We start from the raw sequence: 24,614 nt of genomic DNA on the forward strand, positions 1-24,614 counted from the left end.
CATAAAGTGCAGTGGCAAAGAGTGGAGTAGTGCAGAGTAGAGGTAGTAGAGTTCAGTGGCAGAGAGTGCAGTGATACAGAGTGGAGTGTCAGAGTGCAGTGGTGTAGAGTGGCATAGAGTACAGTGATGCACAGTAGTGCAGTTGTGTGGAGTTCATTGGCATGGAGTGTAGTCAGGGGCATAGCTTGGTCATTAAGATTAGGGGGAGTGAGATTCAGATTTTCTGACAATCAAGCTGGGCTATATTGTTTAAATATATAACACGACAAGCAGGGTGCATGAATGGAGCCTACGGGACAGAGAAAGGGGACTGAAATGCGAATTGGTAGGAGTGCTAAGAGCGAAAACACGTTATTTGATAAAATAACCAATATTTTTGAGGACTTTCAAAAGAGAGGGGAAGAGTGTGCACATTTTTGTCTGTGTGTATGTAAACATTCCTGGTGATATCCGACAGACATCCCACATTCCTGACTGAAAGCACCTGTATCCAACTCTTTATCAGAAAATACAATTATTAAGGGGGTGTAGCACCCCAAACATCCCCCTGAAGCTATGCCCCTGAGTTCAGTGATTAGGAGTAGAGTGATGTAGAGTGAATGGCATATAGTGGATTGTTTCAGAGAAAAATGGAGTGGCACAGGGTGGAGTGAAGTTGTGTAGAGTGACAATAGAGTGCAATTCTGTAAAGTGGTATAAAGTGCAGTGTCATAGAATGCAGTGGTGCAGAGTAGATTAGAGTGATCTACAGTGGATTGGAGTGGCGTGTAGGGGCATAGAGTTGAGTGTTACAGAGTAAATTGCACTGGCATAGAATATACTGGCGTAGAGTAGCAGTAGTGTAGAGTGCAGTGGCGTAGAGTGGAGTTGTGCAGAGCAGATTGGTGTGGCCTAGACTGGAGTGTTGAAGAGTGCAGTGGCAAAGACTAGAGTGGCAAACAGTGCAGTGGTGTAGAGTAGAGTGGTACAGGGTATAGTAGAGAGGCATAGAGTGCAGTGATGTAGACTGGAGTGGTGCCGAGAGCAGTGGAGTGGTTTAAAGTGGAGTGGAGTAGAGTGCAGTGGTGTGGAGTGGTGCAGAGTGGAGTGGTGTAGAGTGAAGTTTTATGATGTGGTAGTACACTGGCATTACAGATAAAACATTTTCAATTGAAATGACCATTACATTTGCACAGGCATAGAGTTACTAAAAAAAACAATACAGTGCACAGATGAAAATGTGTGGAAATTGCAACACCTAGTTTAATGATTTGTTTTGATCATATAAACTTCAGAAATAACAAACCATGTGCTTCATTTGTGCATTCATAATTCTGATATATTCTGAAATACTTACACAGTTCATTTAAACATTTTCGTGTGCTAGAAAAACCTAATAGTCAATCAATATCCAGCAAGTTTATCACATAAATCCTCTCACTTTGAAGTCAAAGAGAGAAAAGTAAACAAGCGACCTTAGAAGACAACATTTGAAATTTGACCTCAGTCTTTGAATGCACAGCAAATATGATGAGATTATAACAAGGTTTAAAGGCCTGTTAATAGAAAGTGAGTTTGTGGAAGGATACAGGAAACACAGTTTAGGCAACTGGAGGGACTATCTGAACATGGAGAACTTAAAGCAAATAAAGATAGCAAATGAAAAGCAAGAAAGTGAGAGTTACAAACCACAAAGCCAGTGGTCATCAACGAGCGGAAAGCATTCCTAGGTCAAATTTGTGAAAGTCCCTAAGAGGTCTTCAGAAATCAGATTGCTGCGCTGTCTGGTAGGCTGCAACCTAAAAAAATAATGTGGTGGTTATACACTAACAAAAATAATTGGGTAGAACAAATACTAGAATGATGGGAAGAAACAGATCCATAAAAAATATGTTTAGAATGAAAAGGAGAGGTGGTCCTGGAAGTCTTGATGTACTCTAGGATAAATCTTAGTTTGAACAGTAGAAAAGATTGCCAAATCAGAAACATTTGTGGGGATTCTGATAAAAGTAATGAGATATCATATAGGTTTTTACAGTGCAATCAGATTGAAGACATGCGTTCATTATGCATGGTATGGATATATAAATACTCAAGATATTTTTATTCATCATGTTTCCTGAAAAAAGAATCAATAGTTCTAAAGCTAAAAAATTAAAACCGGGGACCGCAGAGGTGCTATGTAAAATACAGAAGGAATTATAAAATACAGTAAGAATTACAAAAAGCAAGACATCTCAATTCTGTTGTTTGATCCCTTCACTGAAATACTGTCCAATTTCTTCATTCAATAAAGCTCCCTCTGTACAGATGTTTTTCATAGATAGTATTCTGCATTCTGTGGTGCAACCAGTAGGATCCGATCTCTAAGTTGTCTAATATTATGTGTTCTGTCATCGGAATGGAGACAATTCTTAATTTGAACCAGTGGGAGCCACCAGCACTTATAATTAGAGACTTGCATCTCTTTTTTGCATCAGAAATTTACTGAGAGCAAGAGAGGGAAAATACACAAAAACAGTAAGATAGATTAGGAGAAAGACAGAAAAAACACCACAAAGAAAGCAGGAACCTGCAAGAGTGAGATAATGGGACAAGCACTGTCTGATAATCAATTAAAGAGGCACAAGATGGATTTAAGACTCCCAGCCTTAGTATTTGGTGTACTGACATTTAATTGCACTGGCTGCGGGCTTCTGAATGTAACTTCGGGCACCAGCACACTTTCTTATACAAATTAAGCACTGAATGGATGGCAAGTACGTGCTTTGAGTTCTTAGGCCCATATTTATACTTTTTGACGCAAATCAGCACTAGCCCAGATTTGCGTCAAAAAGTTTACCGCCAGCTAACACCTTTCCAACGCGCCAGCTGGGCAGCTTATTTATGGAATGACGTTAGCCGGTGCTCCGGCAGGGTAAGCGTCAAAATAAATGTCTCTAACCGGACAGCGGAGGCGTGGGGAAGAATGGGGGTTGTGCTTCAAAGAATGGTGCAAGTCAGGTTAGAGTCAAAAATATTGACTCAAACCTGACTAGCGTCATTTTGGGATGCACAACCCCCATGGAAATGACTCCTGTCTTAGCAAAGACATCTGTCCCCTGGGCATGGCCATTGCGCACAATGGCATGTAGGGGGCCCAAGTTAGGCCCCCATGCCACTTTGCAAAATAAATAAAAAATACTTATTTCTACTTACCGTAGATGGGTCCCCCATCCATGGGTGTCCTCCAGCGGTGGGCGAGGGTGGCAGTGGGTGTCCCTGGGGGCAGGGAAGGGCACCTGTGGACTGCCTCCATGGTCGGAGACCATGGAAATGAGCCCACGGGTCCCTTAACGCCTGCCCTGACCCAGGCGTTAAAAAATGTCTCTAAACTGGTTTAGAGTAATTTTTTAAGGCCCTCCCCCTCCCGTGCATCATTTTTGCACGGAAATATAAATGAGGCGCAAAGGCCTTAGAGTCATTTTTTGCCCTGGAACGCCAACCTTGCATCTCATTAACACAAGGTAGGTTTCCACTGTAAAAAAAATGACAAACTCCATAAATTTGGCGCTGGACAGGTCTAGCGTCAAAGTATAAATATGGAGTTAAGTTTGCGCCGGATTTGCGTCAAATAAAATGACACAAATCCGGCGCAAACAAAGTATAAATATGCCCCTTAGTCTTTATATTGCCTTTATGTTCACTCAACTTTATTTTTAACTCTTCATTCGGCAGTGCCCACATATATAAGTCCACATGTGGGTTTAAAGAATAATGCTATTACTTATGTCACATGCTATGTAGTCCTTTAAGGGAAATTTCTTGTTGCTGAAAGAGCTGGATTGCGTGATTACTTTGGATTACATTATTACAATGCACACAATTGTGGCATGTATGTGTGCCTTTTTGTGTTGTTCCTCCTAATGCATTCGGAATCTGTTTGTTTGAATGTGAGGTATCAATCTTTTTTAGATTGTTGGTTCACATCACATTGTTTTTTTAGTACAGTCCTGGATGACAGGTTCAAAATGCAGAAACTTTTAGTGTTTCAAAATTGTTTTCTTCATACTTCTTGCTGTAAACGTTTTTGATACAAAGGTGCAACGATAGCTGTCTTTGAGTGTAATGTGACAACACTTCTACTCGTGTTGTCTTGCTGATTTTATTTATTACTTCATTAATGATCATCTTCAGTGAGTGCCCACACTGCTGGAGACTTGACTAAGTAGTTCTTTTTTTCTTTCAATGTGTAGTTGATAGGAGTTATTATTGTTAGTAAGGAATACTGAAGACGTTTTTTTCAAACGTTTTGGAAGAAAGCTCATTCAATGTAGCACTTGTTTTTTTTCTGTAGAGTTTTGATATATGTTGGACTATAGCTGGCTGTTCTCTGTTTGAATGGTATTTCTTAATCATTAATGTTGTGACTGAAAGTAATCAGTTCATTTTTAGGTTTGAGTTTTTAGGGTTGAGCGTGCAAGTACTCTAGCCTGCTGAACTACCAGCCAAAGCATTTAACCTGATTAAATCAGGGTTGCAGATCCTTAACTTTAGCATAGGACCACGCCAACAAGTTTTAAAAAGGACTTTATACAACTGGCTCATTTTCATGGAATGATCTAAGACCTTCCTGAAGCCATTAAATGACAAAGCAAAAACGTGGTATTATTAACAACACACCAGGGCTACATGAAATGGAAGGTGAATAGGCATAGTTTTATTGTTAACACAACTAGTACAATCAAATAGGGGTGCTTCCTTTTTCAATATTCAGTGCTGATGATGACCCACCTGAATTAATTTCTTTGATTGGGGTTGAAACATCGACAATGTATTAGAAAATGTGGATTGGCTTTTGAAAAATGTAGCAGGCTCATGGTACCTATGGTTATAGGTTCTTATTTGAGACCTCAAGCTTTTAACCACAGTTTGGTTTTAGTTTTCATGTAAGTAGCACTGCAACACTTATACTAACATAATTCACTCACACTGCGCCGTTATACAGGAGCACCTCGATTACTTTAAATTGTGGAATTTAAGGGGCATATTTATACTTGTTTTGTGCCAAATTTGTGTCGTTTCTTTAACGCTAATTCGGTGCTAAACTAACTGCATAGCCAAATTTATGGAATTAGTCATTTTTGGGACGTGGAAACCTACTTTGCGTCAATGAGTTGCAAAGTAGGCATGCCCATGCAAAAAATGACTTTATGGCCTTAGCGCCATATTTATCCCCCAGTGCTAAAATCACACACAGGAGGGGTCAAAAAATGGTGCAAAGCTTGCTTTGCACCATTCGTTAACACCTGGGTCAGGGCAGGTGTTAGGGGACCTGTGGGCCTATTTCCATGGTGGAACACCATAAGCACACAGGTGCCCTCCCCACCCCCCAGCCCCCAGGGACACCCCCACCCACACCAGAGGGACAGCGGAGGATCGAGGAACCCCACCCCAGGTAAGTATAGGTAAGTACACGTAAGTATTTTTTTAAAAGTGCCATTGGGGGCCCTGAAATGGGCCTCCTTACATGGCACTGGGTGCAGTGGCCATGCCCAGGAGACCCTGGTCCCCTGTGCTGGCCATTGGGGTGGTGGGCATGACTCCTGTCATTTCTAAGTCAGGAGTCAAGTGGTATGGATGGTTTTGCATCAGAAAATGACTCTATGCAGGTTAGAGTCATTTTATTTTACTCTAACCTGCCTAACATCATTTTTTGGTGCAAAACCCCCTTCTTCCATACTGCCAGCCCTACCCGACTAACATCATTTTTTTTTTTACGCTAGCCTACCCTTTGCACCGGCTTGTACCATTCCATAAATATAGTGCCCGGCTGGTGCACAGAAATGGTGCAAGCCGATGCTAAACTTTTTGGTGCAAAACTGCGTTAGTGCTGTTTTGCACCAAAAAGTATAAATCAGGGCCTAAGTTTCTAATAAATGTGATATATTACTCTTAAACTTCATTGGTACAGAAATTTCTTCATGGTACAACCACTGTCGAGGAGGTTAATTCATATCCTTCCCCCAGAGGGACCAAAACATTTTTCTGTTACATTATTTCCATACCCATGCCCAAGGGTACTGGGTTGCCACATTTTTTTTAAATAATTTCTTCGTGAGCTTTTCACCACGTCCACTACTGCTATTCATTTTTTCTTGTGCTTGTCTTAAATGCTTTATTTGTATTGGTGAACATTTTTGTTGGCCATCACACTACGTCACACTTCCTCCTGTTACAGCATGTGATGGCCCCTCCTCTGGTTTCAGTTTGCCTTTCATCCCAGCCGCGATCCTTTCTAGACATTCACGCAGGGAGCCAATAACTCTTGTGCTCATGGCGAGCATGGCGCTTTGAAATGACTTGCTTATGTCAATTGTTTTACTTTTAATTTTCAATTTATATGGCAAGAAAAGTTCAGTTGGGAATTTACACTACTAATAGCTCTAACTCGAGCAAACGCAAGACCCATTGCATTGCAAATGCTTGTTATTGTTTCGTTTGTTGATTTACAGGTTTTAAACGTGGTATCAAAAACACAACCAGAAAAGATGCATCAGTAGTTGGAGTGGGTTCAACATGATCTTTTTGAGTGTTATGTCTACATTTGTGACTTACAGAACATAGATTTGTAAAAAAATTAACATAACATACGTCTTGTGTGAGTAAATATTTCCCAAGTTATTGGAGTAGGTAGGAAAGCCCCGGAAAATTTGAGATCACTCACAAATGTACTTGTTTGTGGGTAAACACAAGCTTTTTCATGGTCTATTCTTACTCTGTTAACAGCTGGAAATTAACGCTTATCAAGGGAAGTAGTAAATACGTTTTTATGGGTGGCAATGGAAAGGAACCACCCCCAAGTTTGATGCGGTGTAAGTAACTGAGTTACTTCAATTGAAGCAATATGCCCCCTTGCAACACAAAATATCTTAGTTTAATTACATCAATGCAACATACTTTTCATGCCTAAATTGGGACACTAGGTATATTTACATATGTGGAAATGCCTTTGTTTAGTCTTAAATAGGAATTTTCAAAGGTTCTTTCAACCCTTCTAATCAGAACCTGCCACGGTCACAAATGACCAGCCATATTCCTGAAATAGTTTGTAAAATAAAAAGTCAGAAACGTCCTGAAGATGTAAGAAGAAGCTTATGTGAGCACATGTCCAACTTTTTTGTCAGTCAGGACTTCCTTATTTTAAAATGTGAAAAAGAAAGACTTCCTCTCCCGATTTGTAGTCTATAATGTTTTAATGCTTACAGTAAAAAATGACTCTCCTCCATATTTCAGACAATTTCTTTAAAACACTGGACAGTGACTTAAATTATATCACATAGGCAGCTCTGTTCTTTCATATTAGAGTATACATTTTCTAGCTGTGCATTCACAAAAGAGGTTAGGTGATACAAGTATGCTTGAAGACAATTATTTCCATGTGCACTCAGATCTGTGCTACGTGCCCTACGTAGGGCAGGGTGCAGTGTTTTTAAAAAGTTGAACATGTACTTTTAGGTTTTATATGTCCTAGTAGTGAAAAACTCTTACATTTGTTTTTCACTACTGCAATGCCTGCCTCTCCCACAGGATAACATTGGGTTAACTCATTATATTTGTTACATGATAACTTTACATTGATAGCAGGTAGGAATATCGAATTTGGTGTCTAAATAATTGTACTTTCAAGCCCCCTTTAATGGTAAAGTCAGATTTTAAATCACAATTCTGAAAATGTCACTTTTAGAAAGTTGGCTTTATCTAATAGAGAGTTCTAGCTGCAGCTTCCTTACCTTAGAATTTTCCCCAGGCGTCAGACTGGATCCAGAAGATTTTTCAAGAAGTACCCCTGCGCGCTAGTAGGTGGTGTCGTTTGGCTCCATGTAGAGTCATCAAAGCCGGAAGTGAAGTGCGCGCTGATGTCAGTTCTTTCCTTTCCGTGCCAGATAGTGTTCATCTGGTCTGAGCTACCCCTCAGTCACTTTTTGACTGGCCTTTTTTGATGTTTTGTCAATTCTTTTTTGAGATTTTCTCTTGGTGTGATGGATGTCACCCAAGAAACCAGTTGGTTTCAAACTGTTTGGGGCCTGCCACAGGCTAATGTCAGTGACAGACCCTCACTTGCTGTGTTTGTGGTGTCTGGAGGGGGACCACAACTCAAAGACCTATGAGGACTGCCATGGCATGCATTGCAAGTCACTGAGGGAGGGGTCTCTCAAGCTCTTCGCTGCCTGACGTCGGATTACTCCATGATGTTCAAGGTCCAATTCACACATAAGGTCCCAAAAGCGTTCACAAAAACCTTCTGATGTTCATTGTTGCATTACAAGTCATCGGGAAAGTTGGGTAAGTACCACAAACACCAGAAGTCAAAGACGTCGAAGAGGTCTTTGACTTCACTGCATCTGTTGAAGTCTTCTGATGAGATGTAGGAGCATCAGCACTCCAGGCCCAGCGAGTTGGGAGAACCTGTACAAGAGTCCACTCCACACTTCCTCACTTTTCTCAGAGTTGGAGCAGCCCCAACCCAACTGAAAGAGTTTTATGAGGTCATGTGCCTCATATTTGGGTGGACTGGGCCCTCTAGAGCTCCTTTGGGCCTCACAGGTGTGGAAGGGACCCGACTGGATCCATGCCAGACGGTACACCCTCTGCGCCAGACAGGCCTCATGGATCCCTTGCTGGATCCAGAGCAGAACTGTCAGCAAGATTGAGACCTTCCTTGATGCCTGCTTCAGTGCTGATTCCCCTAGACAATGCCACCCCCTTTGTTATTCCCAACTCTGACGCAGCGTTCTGTGCCAACTCCAGCTCTAACCTAGTCCATGGTTCCCAGAACACAACCAGTGCCTTATACATTTAACAGGCCTGGTTACCAGCTACCTGAGTAATAACATGAACAGGACAATTAGTTTGAAGAACTGGCAGAGGCCAATGGGTTAGACACCTTACCCAATACTGGCCTGGTCTGTCCTTCTATTGTGACTATGGAGGAGGAACCCTCTTTTGCAATGGTGGTTTGTAGGGCAACTGAGGTTTTGGACCTTCAGTTGCCCACAGTGGCAGACAGAGGTGCTTCAGGTGGGAGTTTCCCCTTCATAATCCCTTCTCCGATTCAATAAAGCACTTACAGATGTCCTACTTGTGGCCTGGTCCAAGCCTTGCCCAGGTGCACCTGTGTATTGGACGATTGCACGCCACTATTGACCTGCTCCTGGGGATCCCAGTTTCCCCCTCCAGCACCATACCCCAGAAAGCTTGGTGGTCCAAGCCTCCACGTCCAGGATTAACCCAGGTGCATTACCCACCATTTCACGGGATAGGGAATCCAAAAGGCTGGACAACACTGGCAAGAGGATGTTCTCTTCCGCCAGCCTAGCACTGCAGTCGGTGAACACTGCATGCCTCTTGGGCTGTTATTTCATTACGACATGGGACTAGGTTGCGCAAGTGCTGCTTATAGTCTCAGAGAAGGCCCGAGCCATACTCACCTAGGCTATTGCTTATGGGCGTGATGCAGCTAAGCTCACCATAAGGTGTGGGCTTGACCCAATCGACTCTCTGGGCAAATCAGTTTCTCTGCCAGTGGTCTTGCAGCACCACGCTTGGTTGGGAACAACTGTTTTTTCAGGGCATGGCCTTTCTTCAATCATGGACAAGCCCTTTGATGTCTGTTGTGTCTTTGGAGAGAAGGCGGATTCAGAGCTGCAGTGTGATAAGGACAGCAATGCTACCACCTGGTCCTTGGGTTTGTCTATGGCCCCTCAACAACCCAAGCCCACCTTCCACCTTTCATGTCCATGAAAGGGGTCTCCAATGGTGCCCTTACCCTCCCAGCTACCAAGGCCAACAGGCTTCTCAGCCTTTTCATGGCTCCAGGTGCAAGTCCCACAGACAGCATGGGACAGGTTGCTTACGGTCGAGTCAGTCCACTAGTCCCTAGCAGATGCTGCCTCCAACGTTCTTTAGTTTGGTCACGACCATCATGGGCATCCAGTGAGAGGCAGGATACACCATCACCTACCCCATTGGCAGTCAGTGTCATCAGATATGGGTTTTTCAGATCATCCAAAGGGGCTACTCCCTCCCCTTTGCGACTAACGCACCATCCATACCATCCAAATAGGATTGGCTATGAGAGGACCATCTCTCCTTGTTTCATCAAGAAGTGAAGGCACTCTTGGCTAAAGGAGCTAAGGAGAGGGTGTCTGCATCAAAAGTAGGTCATGGTTGTTATTGTTACTACTTTCTGGTGCTAAAAAAGGATGGAGGACTTTGCCTTATCCTAGATCTGCACCTTCTCAACCTCTTCTTGAGGAAAGGGTCATTCACAGTGCTCACCCTCGCCCAAATTCTGCCTGCCCTCATCCCTGGAGACCGTATGGTACTGTTGGACTTGCAGGATGCATATTTCCACCTCCCTATCCTACCTTCCCACAGACATACCTGCAGTTGATGGTGGGCGAACAGCACTTTCAGTTTGCCATGCTGTCTTTTGGCCTAACCAGTGCCCCTTGGGTGTTCACGAAAGAGATGGCAGTGATTTCAGCTCATCTATGGAGGTTGGGTTCCAGTCTTCCCATACCATGGTGATTGGCCTTTGAAGGCAGGTTCACCCCAGGCAGTCAACTCCCCCCTTCAGACTACGACAAACCTCCTGCATTCACTGGGGTTCACCATCAACATGCCAAAGTCATACCTGACTCCCTCTCAGATGCTACTTTTCATTAGAGCTGTTTTGGACACTGTGCAGTTTCCAGCCTAACCTCCTGAGTGGTGAGTCTAGGATATTCAGGCTATGATTCCAATGTTTCAGCGTATATCCTGGATTTTGATGAGACTGACTCTGATGCGGTTGGGTCTCATGGCCTCCTGCATCCTGCTTGTTATTCATGCTGACAACCTATGTGGGATTTGCAGAGGGACCTGAAGTTCCAGTGGGCACAGCATCAGTGGAATCTCTCTTTCCATGGTCCAGATCGCAAAGGGAACTGCAAAAGAGCTGCAGGGGTGGCAGACAAACTGTGATTGGGTCTGTGGCAGACCCCTCACCCTTCCCCAATTGGAACTGACTGTAGTGACATACGCGTTACACCTGGGTTGGGGTGGCCACATGAGAGGGATGGACCAAGGGTAGGTCGCTCCCCCTGCCGCTGCAGCTCCTCCAAGTTCCCGAGTTCCTGTGTTCCTGAGACCCACCTAACTGTAAGTACCCCCCTCCTCCCAGCCCCTCGCCCTGCCCCGCGCCACTCACCTTCTCTTCTGCTCCTGCTTCTTTTCCTCCTCTCTGTCTCTTCCTCCTCGCTCCCCCTCTGCAATCTTCTTCTGTGTTCTTCTGTTCTTCCCTTCTGTTCTTCCCTTCTGTTCTTCTGTGTTCTTCCGGTCTTCTGTGTTCTTCTTCTCTGTTCTTCTCTGTGCTTCTGTGTTCTTCTTCTCGGTTCTTCTGTGTTCTTCTGTGTTCTTCTCTGTTCTTCTGTGTTCTTCTCTGTTCTTCTGTGTTCTTCTGTGTTCTTCTCTGTTCTTCTCTGTTCTTCTCTGTTCTTCTCTGTTCTTCTGCTCTTCCGATCTTCTGTTCTTCTGTCTTCTGTTCTTCTGTCTTCTGTTCTCCTGTCTTCTGTTCTCCTGTCTTCGGCTCTTCTACATCCTCCGTCTTCTTCCCCCGAGCCTGCCCTCCTGCTCCTTCCTCATCCCCCTCCCTCACTCGCCTCCCCCTCTCTCACCCCTAGCTAACCCGTTCGCTATCTACCTCCCTCACTCCTCCTATCTTCCTATCTCTCTAGCTCCCTATCTCACTATCTAACTCCCCCACTCTCCACCTCCTCCTACCTACCTGTCTATCTATCTATTTCCCTATCTATCGACTTCTCTATCTATTTTCTCTATCTATTTCTCTATCTCTCCCCCCCTCCCGCCACCCCCTCTACTACCTATCTCCCTATCCTCTCACTCTACCTCTCTCCCTCACCCACCTCTACAACCCCCCCTCCCCTATCTTCACAACCCTACTCCTATCTCTCTCCCTAATCCCCAAACCTCCTAACACTCACCCTCCTCCACCCTAAACCCCCTCCCCCAGCTCCTCTCACTCTACCTGTCCCCCCCCCTCCCTCGCGCTTTCCCGCCGCGACCTCCTGCACGCCCCCGCCCCCCAGCTCCCATTCGCCCCCAGCTGACCCCTCCCCCCCCCCTCCTACCTCTTATGGCGGCCGCTGCGCGACAGTGGTAGCGACCCTTGACCCAAGGGTAGGTCGCTCCCCCTGCCGCTGCAGCTCCTCCAAGTTCCCGAGTTCCTGTGTTCCTGAGACCCACCTAACTGTAAGTACCCCCCTCCTCCCAGCCCCTCGCCCTGCCCCGCGCCACTCACCTTCTCTTCTGCTCCTGCTTCTTTTCCTCCTCTCTGTCTCTTCCTCCTCGCTCCCCCTCTGCAATCTTCTTCTGTGTTCTTCTGTTCTTCCCTTCTGTTCTTCTGTTCTTCCCTTCTGTTCTTCTGTGTTCTTCCGGTCTTCTGTGTTCTTCTTCTCTGTTCTTCTCTGTGCTTCTGTGTTCTTCTTCTCGGTTCTTCTGTGTTCTTCTGTGTTCTTCTCTGTTCTTCTGTGTTCTTCTCTGTTCTTCTCTGTTCTTCTCTGTTCTTCTCTGTTCTGTTCTTCTGTCTTCTGTTCTTCTGTCTTCTGTTCTTCTGTCTTCTGTTCTTCTGTCTTCTGCTCTTCCGGTCTTCTGTTCTTCTGTCTTCTGTTCTCCTGTCTTCTGTTCTCCTGTCTTCGGCTCTTCTACATCCTCCGTCTTCTTCCCCCGAGCCTGCCCTCCTGCTCCTTCCTCATCCCCCTCCCTCACTCGCCTCCCCCTCTCTCACCCCTAGCTAACCCGTTCGCTATCTACCTCCCTCACTCCTCCTATCTTCCTATCTCTCTAGCTCCCTATCTCACTATCTAACTCCCCCACTCTCCACCTCCTCCTACCTACCTATCTGTCTATCTATCTATTTCCCTATCTATCGACTTCTCTATCTATTTTCTCTATCTATTTCTCTATCTCTCCCCCCCTCCCGCCACCCCCTCTACTACCTATCTCCCTATCCTCTCACTCTACCTCTCTCCCTCACCCACCTCTACAACCCCCCCTCCCCTATCTTCACAACCCTACTCCTATCTCTCTCCCTAATCTCCAAACCTCCTAACACTCACCCTCCTCCACCCTAAACCCCCTCCCCCAGCTCCTCTCACTCTACCTGTCCCCCCCCCTCCCTCGCGCTTTCCCGCCGCGACCTCCTGCACGCCCCCGCCCCCCAGCTCCCATTCGCCCCCAGCTGACCCCTCCCCCCCCCCTCCTACCTCTTATGGCGGCCGCTGCGCGACTGCGCAGCGGGCGCGCGCAGCGGGCACGCCGCTGGTGTGCCGGAGGCGCGCCAGAGGCAAGCCCGTCTGCGCCCGTCCGCGCCTGGCCCGCGCCCAGCGCCACGACCCCTGGTCCCCAGCTCCCCCAAGCCCCGCTGATCCGCTACGACCCCACCACCCTCCACGCCCTCAACCCAGGGCGCTCCAAAACCTGCTTCCTAGCTCACCCCAAACGCACCCATGGACCCTTCGCCTGCAACTCCTGCAAACGCATCTTCCACGCAACTACCACGACCACAAGCCCATGCGCCATCAACCACCTCAAGTGCATCCTGGTCAACGCTCGTTCCGTCCACAAGCACGCCGTTGAACTTTGGGACCTCCTGGACTCCACAGCCCCGGACGTCGCCTTCATCACGGAGACATGGATGAACGCCTCCTCTGCTCCAGACATCGCTACCCGCCATCCCCGAAGGCTACAAGATCTCCAGAAAAGACCGCACCAACCAAGTAGGAGGAGGTGTCGCCATCATCTTCAAAGACTCCATCAGCGTCACCACCTCCACCGAAGACCCCCCCCTCGCCGCTGAACACCTGCATTTTCAGATTCGCACCGACCCAAGGACCACCCTCAGAGGATCCCTCGTCTACCGTCCTCCCGGACCTCGCGCCTCTTTCAGCGACGCCATCGCCGACTTCATCTCCCCGCACGCCCTCGCCTCACCGGACTACATCCTCCTAGGCGACCTCAACTTCCATCTGGAACAAAACAACGACCCCAACACCACCACCCTGCTCGACAACCTCGCCAACCTCGGCCTCAAACAACTGGTGAACACCGCCACCCACATCGCCGGACACACGCTCGACCCTATCTTCTCCGCCAGCAAACACGTCTTCTTCAGCCACACCTCTGCCCTGCACTGGACCGACCACAGCTGCGTCCACTTCACATTCCGACGCGAGACCTCCCACCTCCGCACTCAACCCATCCCTCGTCGACAGTGGAACAAGATCCCTGAAGAGCAACTCTTCTCCGCTCTCGCCGCCAACCAACCCACCCTCACCACCGACCCCAACGACGCAGCTCTCAACCTCACAAACTGGATCTCCAACTGCGCTGACAACCTTGCTCCCCTCAAACGCACGTATCGACAGACCAACACCAAAAAACCTCTCTGGTTCTCTGACACCCTCAAAGAATCAAAGAAAACTTGTCGTGCCCTTGAGAAGGCCTGGCGCAAGGACCACACCGCTGACAACATGACCGCCCTCAAGAACGCTACACGCGAACACCACCACCTGATCCGCACTGCCAAAAGGAACTTTTTCACCGACAGACTAGACAAAAACAGCCACAACAGCAGAGAACTCTTCAGCATCGTCAAAGAGTTCTCCAACCCCAGCGCCAGCGCCAACGCCGTCACGCCCTCACAGGATTTGTGCGAATCCCTCGCCACTTTCTTCCATCGCAAGATCAGCGACCTCCACGACAGCTTCGGACACCAGACCCAACCATACACCACTGAACCCGCTTCCCCGGACATCACCCTCAACAACTGGACCCACATCAACACGGAAGAAACCAAATCCATCATGAACTCTATCCACTCCGGCGCCCCTTCGGACCCCTGCCCGCACTTCATCTTTAACAAAGCCGACGACATCATCGCCCCGCACCTCCAGACCGTCATCAACTCTTCTTTTTCTTCTGCTACCTTCCCCGAATGCTGGAAGCACGCTGAAGTCAACGCCCTACTAAAGAAACCTACGGCTGACCCAAGCGACCTGAAAAACTTCCGCCCCATCTCTCTTCTACCTTTCCCAGCCAAGGTAATAGAAAAGACCGTCAACAAACAGCTGACCACCTTCCTGGAAGACAACAACCTGCTCGACCCTTCACAAACCGGATTCCGAACCAACCACAGCACGGAAACCGCCCTCATCTCAGTCACAGACGACATCAGAACCCTGATGGACAACGGTGAAACAGTCGCCCTCATTCTCCTCGACCTCTCGGCTGCCTTTGACACCGTCTGTCACCGCACCCTAATCACCCGCCTACGCTCCACCGGGATCCAAGGCCAGGCCCTGGACTGGATCGCCTCCTTCCTCGCTAACCGCTCCCAAAGAGTTTACCTCCCTCCGTTTCGCTCAGAACCCACCAAGATCATCTGCGGCGTACCTCAAGGCTCATCGCTCAGCCCGACACTCTTCAATGTCTACATGAGCCCCCTCGCCGACATCGTACGCAAGCACGACATCATCATCACCTCCTACGCCGACGACACCCAACTTGTACTCTCCCTCACCAAGGACCCCGCCAGCGCCAAGACCAACCTACAAGAGGGTATGAAGGACGTCGCAGATTGGATGAGGCTCAGCCGCCTAAAGCTGAACTCTGAAAAAACGGAAGTCCTCATCCTCGGCAACACCCCGTCCGCCTGGGACGACTCCTGGTGGCCCACGGCCCTCGGCACCGCACCGACCCCCGCAGACCACGCCCGCAACCTCGGCTTCATCTTGGACCCTCTTCTCACCATGACCAAGCAAGTCAACGCCGTGTCCTCCGCCTGCTTCCTCACTCTCCGCATGCTCCGCAAGATCTTCCGCTGGATCCCCGCCGACACCAGAAAAACCGTGACCCACGCCCTTGTCACGAGTCGCCTGGACTACGGCAACACCCTCTACGCCGGGACCACCGCCAAACTCCAAAACCGCCTGCAACGCATCCAAAACGCCTCGGCCCGCCTCATCCTCGACGTACCCCGCAACAGCCACATCTCCGCACACCTGAGACACCTGCATTGGCTCCCAGTCAGCAAAAGGATCACCTTCCGTCTTCTCACCCACGCACACAAAGCCCTCCACAACAAGGGACCGGAATACCTCAACAGACGCCTCAGCTTCTACGTCCCCACCCGCCCCCTCCGCTCCGCTGGCCTCGCACTTGCTGCCGTCCCTCGCACCCGCCGCTCCACGGCGGGTGGGAGATCTTTCTCCTTCCTGGCGGCCAAGACCTGGAACTCCCTCCCCACCAGCCTCAGGACCACCCAGGACCACTCCGCTTTCCGGAGACTCCTAAAGACTTGGCTGTTCGAGCAGCGATAACCCCCCCTTTCCCCCCTAGCGCCTTGAGACCCGCACGGGTGAGTAGCGCGCTTTACAAATGCTAATGATTTGATTTTGATTTATGGAGAACAGAGGCCTCTGGTCTCTAGCAGAGTCCAAGCTCCACATCAACTTACTGGAGCTCTGGGTGATTCACTTGGCACTGAAAGCCTTTAATACTTCAATCAAGGGAAGATTGATGCAGGTGTTCACAGACAACACCACTGCCTTGTGGTATTACAACAAACAGGGTGGGTGGGGTCAAAGACCCTTTGTCAAGAGCCCCGGCATCTCTGAACATGGCTGAAACATCATGGATTTCCCTGGTGGTTTAGTACTTAGCGGGATCTCTGAACACCAGAGCGTATGCACTCAGCGCAGATACCTAGTATATCACAAATGGTGTCTCCATCCAGAGGTGGTGCAAGGTCTTTTTCAGCAATGGATAGAGACTTGGTTAGATATGTTTACCACCACTGAAAACATGCAATGTCAGTAGATTTGTGTGCTGGAGTTTCCAAGGCAACTGATGCTCAGAGACGCTTTTCGTCTTGAGTGGAGCTCCAGCCTCCTATACACCTAGAGTTCTCAAGAAGATCAGGAACAACCAGGCCCAAGTCACTCTGTTGGCTCTGGATTGGGCACAGAGAATCTGGCATACCGAGCTGTTGAGCATGACCATCAGGCCTTCAGTCAGGATGCCTCTTTGAGTGAATCTTCTGTTGCAGCAACAGGGGAGGGTTCTGCAACTGAACCTGAGCACTCTCCACTTTCTTGCTGGAGATTGAGCAGCAACCGCTGACAGCTTTCGACCTTCCTCCCAGTCTGTAATTTAATTCTGGCAGTCAGGCATCTGTCCACCAAGTGGGTATATGCCTGCTGTTAAAACAAGTTTATGTCATGGTGTGATTCCCACAATATTGACCCCCCTTCCTGTACCTTTATCCAAGTTATTTTTTTGCATTCTTTGGCCCAGCAGGGTGCTGCTCTGGGCACAGTTAAGGGTTGCCTTTCTGCCGTCTTGTCATTCTTGTGATTTCCATGCCAACCCTCCCTCTTTAAATCATCTGTTGTGGCTAGGTTCCTTAAAGGCCTGCAGTATGTTTTCACCTGCGCACTTCATTGACCTCAACCTGATCTTCATGTTTCTCATGTGCGTACCATTCGAGCTTTTGCTCAGTTGTCTTCTTGACAGTAAAACCTGTCTTTTTAGTGGACATAACAGTCAAGTTGGTCAGCGAGCTGCCAGCGCTCTCTGCGTGCCTTCCTTATACCACCTTCTATCCAGACAAGCTGGTCTTCTGGACATGTGCTTCCTTCCTTCCGAAGGTTGTGACTCTATTCCATGTATGCCAGAATCTCTCTCTGCCTACTTGCTTTCCTCCCCTCATCCCTCCAAAGAGAAGAAGAAACAACACTGTGTGCACCCAAAAAGAGCATTGTTGACTGCACAATAAAGTTCTGGGTGGACGATCAACTCTCTATGGGATAAGTGGGAGCAAAAAAGAGGAAGGCAGTACAAAAGAGAACCATCTCACTATGGACTGTCCTATGTATTAAGAAGCAGCACCCCGCCCCCGGGGGCTTGCAGGCTCACTCCACCAGAGCCAAAGCTGCAACCACTACACTGGTGTGCAGCATTCCTGTCCTGGATATCTTCTAGGCAGCAACGTGGGCATCTCTGCACACGGTCACCAAGCTCTGCTGCCTGGACAATCAGGTCCGTCATGGTGGGTACTTCGCACGTTTGCTCCTGCAGGATTTTCTAATCTGATTGATTTTGCAGTCCCACGTCCGAGGAGGTATTGCTTGGGTATCTATTCTAAGGTAAGGAATGTGCAGTTACAAGTCTCTACCAGATGAACAAGTGACTTACTTTCGGTAACGCCTTCTCTGGTAGAAACTATCTAGCTGCAGATTCCTTACCGACCCTCCCATCCTTCCCGCTCTGCAAAACAATTAATGTGTAGGGATCACCCTTTTAAGGGCCTCAGTTTGTCATACCAGTGGTCAGTGCTCATTGTGGCTCTGCATTTGTGGCTTGGAAAGTCTTGAAAGTAACTGACATCATCGTGCTGAAGTAGGGCCTATATAGATACTGCACACTTCAATTCCAGAGCAGAAGACACTACGCTGAGCTGAATGACGCCACCTACTGGTGGCGTGTAGGCGTACTGCTCAAAAAAATCTTCTCGATCTAATCTGATGCCTGGGGATAATTCTAAGGTAAGGAATCTGCAGTTAAGTAGTTCCTACTAGGTAAGTTGTTACCGAATGTAAGTAAATTGTACTAGTCCTAACCGTTTGGTTCCTAAAGCCTGTTTCCTGGGTCACAAGTTGGTCTTTGTGTATTGCTACCAGACAATGAGACAAAGGAGCATAGGTTTTGGCAGGATGATTCATCTCTGACTTGATGAGGGTGGAGAGCTGTCTTCTCCCACACTTGCATATCACAAATGCTCTGCCTGAGCACACTCACACAGGGTTTGGCACTAGTCTATTGTGACCCTAGACAAGCTGAGAGCAAGGGAGGCAGGAAATTCCAAGCACCACTGGGGTGGAAACACCAGAACCTTGTCATTCTTTAAACCTGGCGCTAGGTATAAATATTGACCCCTCTGACCCAACTCTTCAGTGCATCTCTGGGCCTGTGGATCAGAATGACTGCTGTTCTGCTCAGCAAGAAGCATTGCTACTCTGTTGCCCTGCTGCCTGAATTCAAGGTCTGGACCTGGATCTTGAACCCATGACCACTCGACTGACTTCAAGGGCTAGTTGGTTGGCCTCCTGATCAGAGCCTCGGGACAGAAAATGCTCCAGGACCTGGACTCTGTCTGCAGTGAGTCATTCACCCCCAAGTGGTGCTACCCCAGTCCTGGGCCTTTGGAAATGCCTGAGTGTGTTCTGCCAGCCCATCAGTAGACCTGTGATGCAGAACCAACGCAGCGCAAGGCATCTCTTCTCAGCCGCATCAGACTTTTGTTAAGCGGGCCTAACTTTGTCCCTGTAGCTGACATGTGCTCCATCACGGTTGGCCTGAACGTATGACTTTGTCCTGGTCCAGGGTGACCAGATGATCATAGTTGGCATTCTGTGCTTTTAAGCACCACCTTTACTTAAAACTTTGAAATGCTTCTGCTTGGCTAAGGTTTCAAACCCCTCAACTAATAACCCAATTTCCTACACTAGCCAATTAGACAAGTCTCCAAATCACCATAGTCTTCTGTGATTACATCAAAGTCCCTAACCTAAATTTTTCCATATGTTGGATATTACTTGAGATACTGCTCGTTTGATTTAAGCTTTGGTTGCTCAAGTTTGCAATCCTTGAGCAATCTAAGCTTAAATCATATCAGCAGTATCTCAAGTAAAATCCATTTGAACAGTGAGGACGTTCTGGTTCATCATTCACTTCTCACATTGTTAATTACAAGTCTGTGTATCAACTAGTGAAAGTAGCATATCAGTACCTGTGTTGTTCATGAATGACAAAACATATCAATAAAGGAGCAATATTACCTGGAAGTTATATATATTTACAATTTGGGCCTCGTAACCTGAATTGTGATAAGTAATAGTGGTTCAGTATCAGGCATCTATTGGTGACAGGTACCACTCAACAAATAAGCATAATTTATGGTGTACTTACAGAGGTTTGCGTTCCCTATTTCCCTTCAGTTGCCCCCTTTTTGTGTATCACACTAAAAATGAGATCCTAAACTAGGGCTCCAAATATCCACAGTAAGATAAGATAGTATTTTTAGGCAAAAAAATCGGAAATATTTCACCTATGTTGGGTAGTGGAATGAAAAAGACCAAATCCTAAAATCTCACCCGCCATGCTGCTGCAAAAGGCTGGGATGTATGGGAAATGCCAGGGCAAGTCTTACTCTGAAATGTGTTGCCTTTGGGGTCTCTTGCCTCCTTTGAGCCCTTTCGGCAACAAGTCTTCAAATATCAGTGTGTCTGTTAGTCATCCCAGGTTTCCTACAAAGAACATTTGGAGCATGTTCAAGTTCTCATGTGGTTGATTTGTATTTGAAATTATTTTTTATACCTTTTTAAACATATAATCAATACATTGACATTATTGGTGCCAATGAAGGTCTTCCAAGCTGTGCTTCAGATAACAATGTCGATTCTCAACTTGGATACTGACAAATTATGCCAGCTTGCACTACAAGGGGGTGCATTATGTTAAGGGGGTACTAAAACAAACGCTGTCAGCTGTTTGCATTTGATTGAAAGAAGCATGTGTGAAATTTGCATAATTTGCTTTCAGATAATTGCGTGAATTTCTGAGAATTACATGTAATTTCAAAAACTGCTAAGCTGTCATTCTGGGGCATATTTATACTCCATTAGCGATGAATTTGCGTCATTTGTTTTACACAAATTCAGCACAAAACTAACTACATATTTATATTTTGATGTTAGATCTGTCTAATGTCCAAATATTGGAGTTTTCACCATTTTTTAGATGCATGAACCTACCTTTCATCAATGAGATGCTAGGTAGGCATTCACATAGCCCCATATTTATTCCCTCATGCTAAAATGAGGCAAGGGTGGGAGGAGGGGATAAATAATGGTGCAAAGCTCACTTTGCACCATTATTTAACACCTGGGTCAGACCAGGTGTTAGGGGAACTGTGGACCCATTTTCATGGTTGAACACCACGGAATGGGTCCACAGGTGCCCTCCTCAAGCCCCAGGAACATCCTCCCACACCAGAGGGACAATGGAGGATGGGGGATCCCATCCCAGGTAAGTAGGGTAAGTATAGGTAAGTATTTTATTTTATTAAAGTGCCATCCAGGACCCAACTTGGGGCCCCCTGCATGGCACAGGATGCAATGGCCATGCCCAGGGGACACTGGTCCCCTGTGCTGGCCACTGGGGTGGTGGGCATGACTGCTGTCTTTTCTAAGACAGGAATCACGTGGTATGGATGGTTTTGCATCAGAAAATTACGCTAGGCTGGGGGTTAGAGGCATTTTGTTTTGCCTCTAACCAGCCTAACGTCATTTTTTTGGTGCAAAACCCCCTTTTCTCATACCACCACCCCCACCCGGCTAACTTCCTTTTTTTTTTTTTTACGTTTGCCCACCCTTTGCGCCGGCTTGGGCCATTCCATTCATTTGGCGCCCTGGCTGGCGCTCTGAAATGACGCAAGCTGGCACTATACTTTTTTACTCAAAACTGCGTTTGCACAGTTTTGCGTCAAAAATTATAAATATGGGCCGTAGTGCTCTATTTAAGCGCAAAGTTCGTCTTTTAGACAATTTTTAATACAGGGGTGTATTTTGCACTAAAAATGCACGGAAAACACAGCACGAACAACATTTGCATGTGTTTTGTTTGGCCCTGCACTATGATTTTATCACAAAAGTTGGCGCAGTGGTGTAATTTCTGAAATTTCACATAATAAGCATATCGCGAAATTTCCAAAATTACATGATTCACAGAAATGAACTTTCGGTCAGGCCTAGTTTTCTTATATCATCTGAAACTGTCCAAATGCAGAAAACAGCCTGTTGAAGTGCCGATGTGACGAAAATGTCTTCTTGACACGTAAATTGGCACTTGTCTCGAACTTTGCAAGGCTGCCTTTGAAGTGCCGCTCTGAAGGAGTTGGACGCTCGACTGTGTGAAAACGTAGCTTGCTAGGCGGTAATGGGCTCCCTCATGCCTTTCTAGACATGAAAGCCAGGGGCGGCTGAATTCTTTCTATGTCAGTGATAACATTTGCTATGGTTTATGTTGAACATGTTTCAACAACGTCCTTCGCCCATCCCGGTCAGAAACCGCCACATCAGCGAAGGTCTACATTTCACCAATAAGAATTCACAGCTTTAAGATGTAGAAATTGTCACCCACAGTTTAGAGAACATTACAACACAAATACAGTGGAAACTATTCATTTTTGAGTGGTGGTCGGTACCGTGTATACTAATTCTGCGATGTCCTAGTTTGTTCCTGGTGTCTGAGTGACTGTCGGCAGAACAGTAGTTTACAGGCCATAGCCTCAATTTAGAATCGGCTGTGAGATATAGCCACGGAAGTAGGTGAAATAACTGGATTAACCAAACGGAGGGCACGACACTGAAAGATTTTCGGTGTGGAGCAAATTAGTTGGTGCTCAGAACACATCGAGTTGCACCGCAAGTTTGTTGCTATATTCACTGATATTTACAATGCAATATTCTAGGAGATGCCTGGAGCATCTTTGAGATTCTTACAAGCAGTCTGTTGTCATTGCCTTCACTGCACCACACTAGGAATTGCAAAGCAGACTTTGAATAGAATAGGCTTTCTGTCATTTTCAAGTGAATTTATTAGCTATTCTTTTATCATTGGATGATTTTGCTGTGCATTTTTGTTTTAGTGAAGTCTGCTAATCCGAATATAACGTAAAGATTGACTATGTACACACAACCTTAATACTTTTTAGCACCGCATTTGCGTCGTTTTTTGACGCAAAAGCGGCGCAAACTTACAAAATACAAGAGGGCCATATTTATACTTTTTGACGCAAAACTGCGCTAACAGTTTTGCGCCAAAAAAATTAGCGCCGGCTAGCGCCATGCGGGCGCCGTATTTATTCAATGACGTTAGCCGGCGTTAGCCGCCGGCGCTGTATGGTGTGCGTTAAAAAAAACGACGTACACCAGGCAGCGCCAGCGTAGGGGGAAAATGGCGTATGGGCGTCCACAAATGGTGCAAGTCAGGCTGAGGCAAAAAAATCGCCTCAACCCGATTTGCGCCATTTTTTTACGACGCCCAACCCCCATTGAAATGACTCCTGTCTTAGCAAAGACAGGAGTCATGCCCCCTTGCCCAATGGACATGCCCAGGGGACTTCTGTCCCCTGGGCATAGTGGCATGTAGGGGGGCACAAATCAGGCCCCCCTATGCCACAAAAAAAAATATATATATATACTTACCTGAACTTACCTTAATGTCCCTGGGGTGGGTCCCTCCATCCTTGGGTGTCCTCCTGGGGTGGGCAAGGGTGGCAGGGGGTGTCCCTGGGGGCAGGGGAGGGCACCTCTGGGCTCATTCTGAGCCCACAGGTGCCTTAACGCCTGCCCTGACCCAGGCGCTAAAATCCGGCGCTAATGCAGGTTTTTTAGACCCGCCCACTACCGGGCGTCATTTTTGCCCGGGAGTATAAATACGATGCATATGCATCGGAGTCATTTTTTAAGACGGGAACGCCTACCTTGCATATCATTAACGCAAGGAAGGTGTTCACGCAAAAAAATGACGCTAACTCCAAGAACTTTGGCGCTAGACGCGTCTAACGCCAAAGTATAAATATGGAGTTAGTTTTGCGTCGAATTTGCGTCGAAAAAAACTACGCAAATTCGGCGCAAATGGAGTATAAATATGCCCCTTGTACTTTGTAAGTTTGCGCCGCTTTTACGTCAAAAAGCGGCGCAAATGCGGCGCTAAAAAAGTATAAATACGGTAAATATTTTTAGCTCCGGTGCCCGTGGAAGATGCACTCAGCATCTCACGCAAGCTCGAGCAATCTCTAGCACTGCTCCGAGTAAAGGAGGTAAAGCCATTTTGTGTGACTATATGATGACCCTGGCATGTTATAATGTGTTGTTTGCTTTGGTTCCAGTCACACACGTACGCATTTTTAACATTAACCCTATAATGCATTCTCTTTGAAGGTTCCCTGGGGACAGCTGGTCGGCCCTGTAACCACTCGTCGCGTGGCATGGACAGCTGTGAAGTGATGTGCTGCGGCAGAGGGTACGACACGTCGCGTGTCACCAGGATGGCGAAGTGTGAGTGCAAGTTCCACTGGTGCTGCGCTGTCCGCTGCAGAGACTGTCTTCAAACAGTAGACGTGCACACTTGCAAAGCACACAAGAGCGCAGACTGGACCCATCCAACCTGACACCAGGAATGCCCTCTACCATGCAGAGATATCGGACACAGTCGCTCGTTTTGGAAATATTCTAGTAAAATGAGCAGGCACTTATATTTTTATAGATTTGGCCCTCAGTTTCTTCACGCAGAGTTTTTTTTTAATAAATATTAATATTATTGTGTGTGATTACAAATTCTATTGGAAGACTATATGCACATTGAAATATGTTCTGTTAAAACCACTCGCAAAAATAATATATGGATACAAAAGTAAGGAAGGAAAGGGTTATTGGAATGAGGTAATAAATGTTTATAAGATGCTGAAG

General features: G+C 47.0%; 1 protein-coding gene across 1 annotated transcript in view; it reads left to right on the forward strand.

Annotated features, from left to right (window-relative positions):
• Nucleotides 1-24,348, forward strand: part of WNT2 (Wnt family member 2) — a 182,102-nt gene extending 157,754 nt beyond the window's left edge. The window contains exon 4 of the mRNA XM_069230070.1: nt 24,087-24,348. Coding sequence (XP_069086171.1) covers nt 24,087-24,316 — 230 coding nt within the window. The 3' untranslated portion in view covers nt 24,317-24,348. The remainder of the gene's footprint in view (nt 1-24,086) is intronic.
• Nucleotides 24,349-24,614: the final 266 nt, after the last annotated feature.

This window comes from Pleurodeles waltl, chromosome 4_1 (assembly GCF_031143425.1).
Source record: "Pleurodeles waltl isolate 20211129_DDA chromosome 4_1, aPleWal1.hap1.20221129, whole genome shotgun sequence".
NCBI lineage: Eukaryota > Metazoa > Chordata > Amphibia > Caudata > Salamandridae > Pleurodeles > Pleurodeles waltl.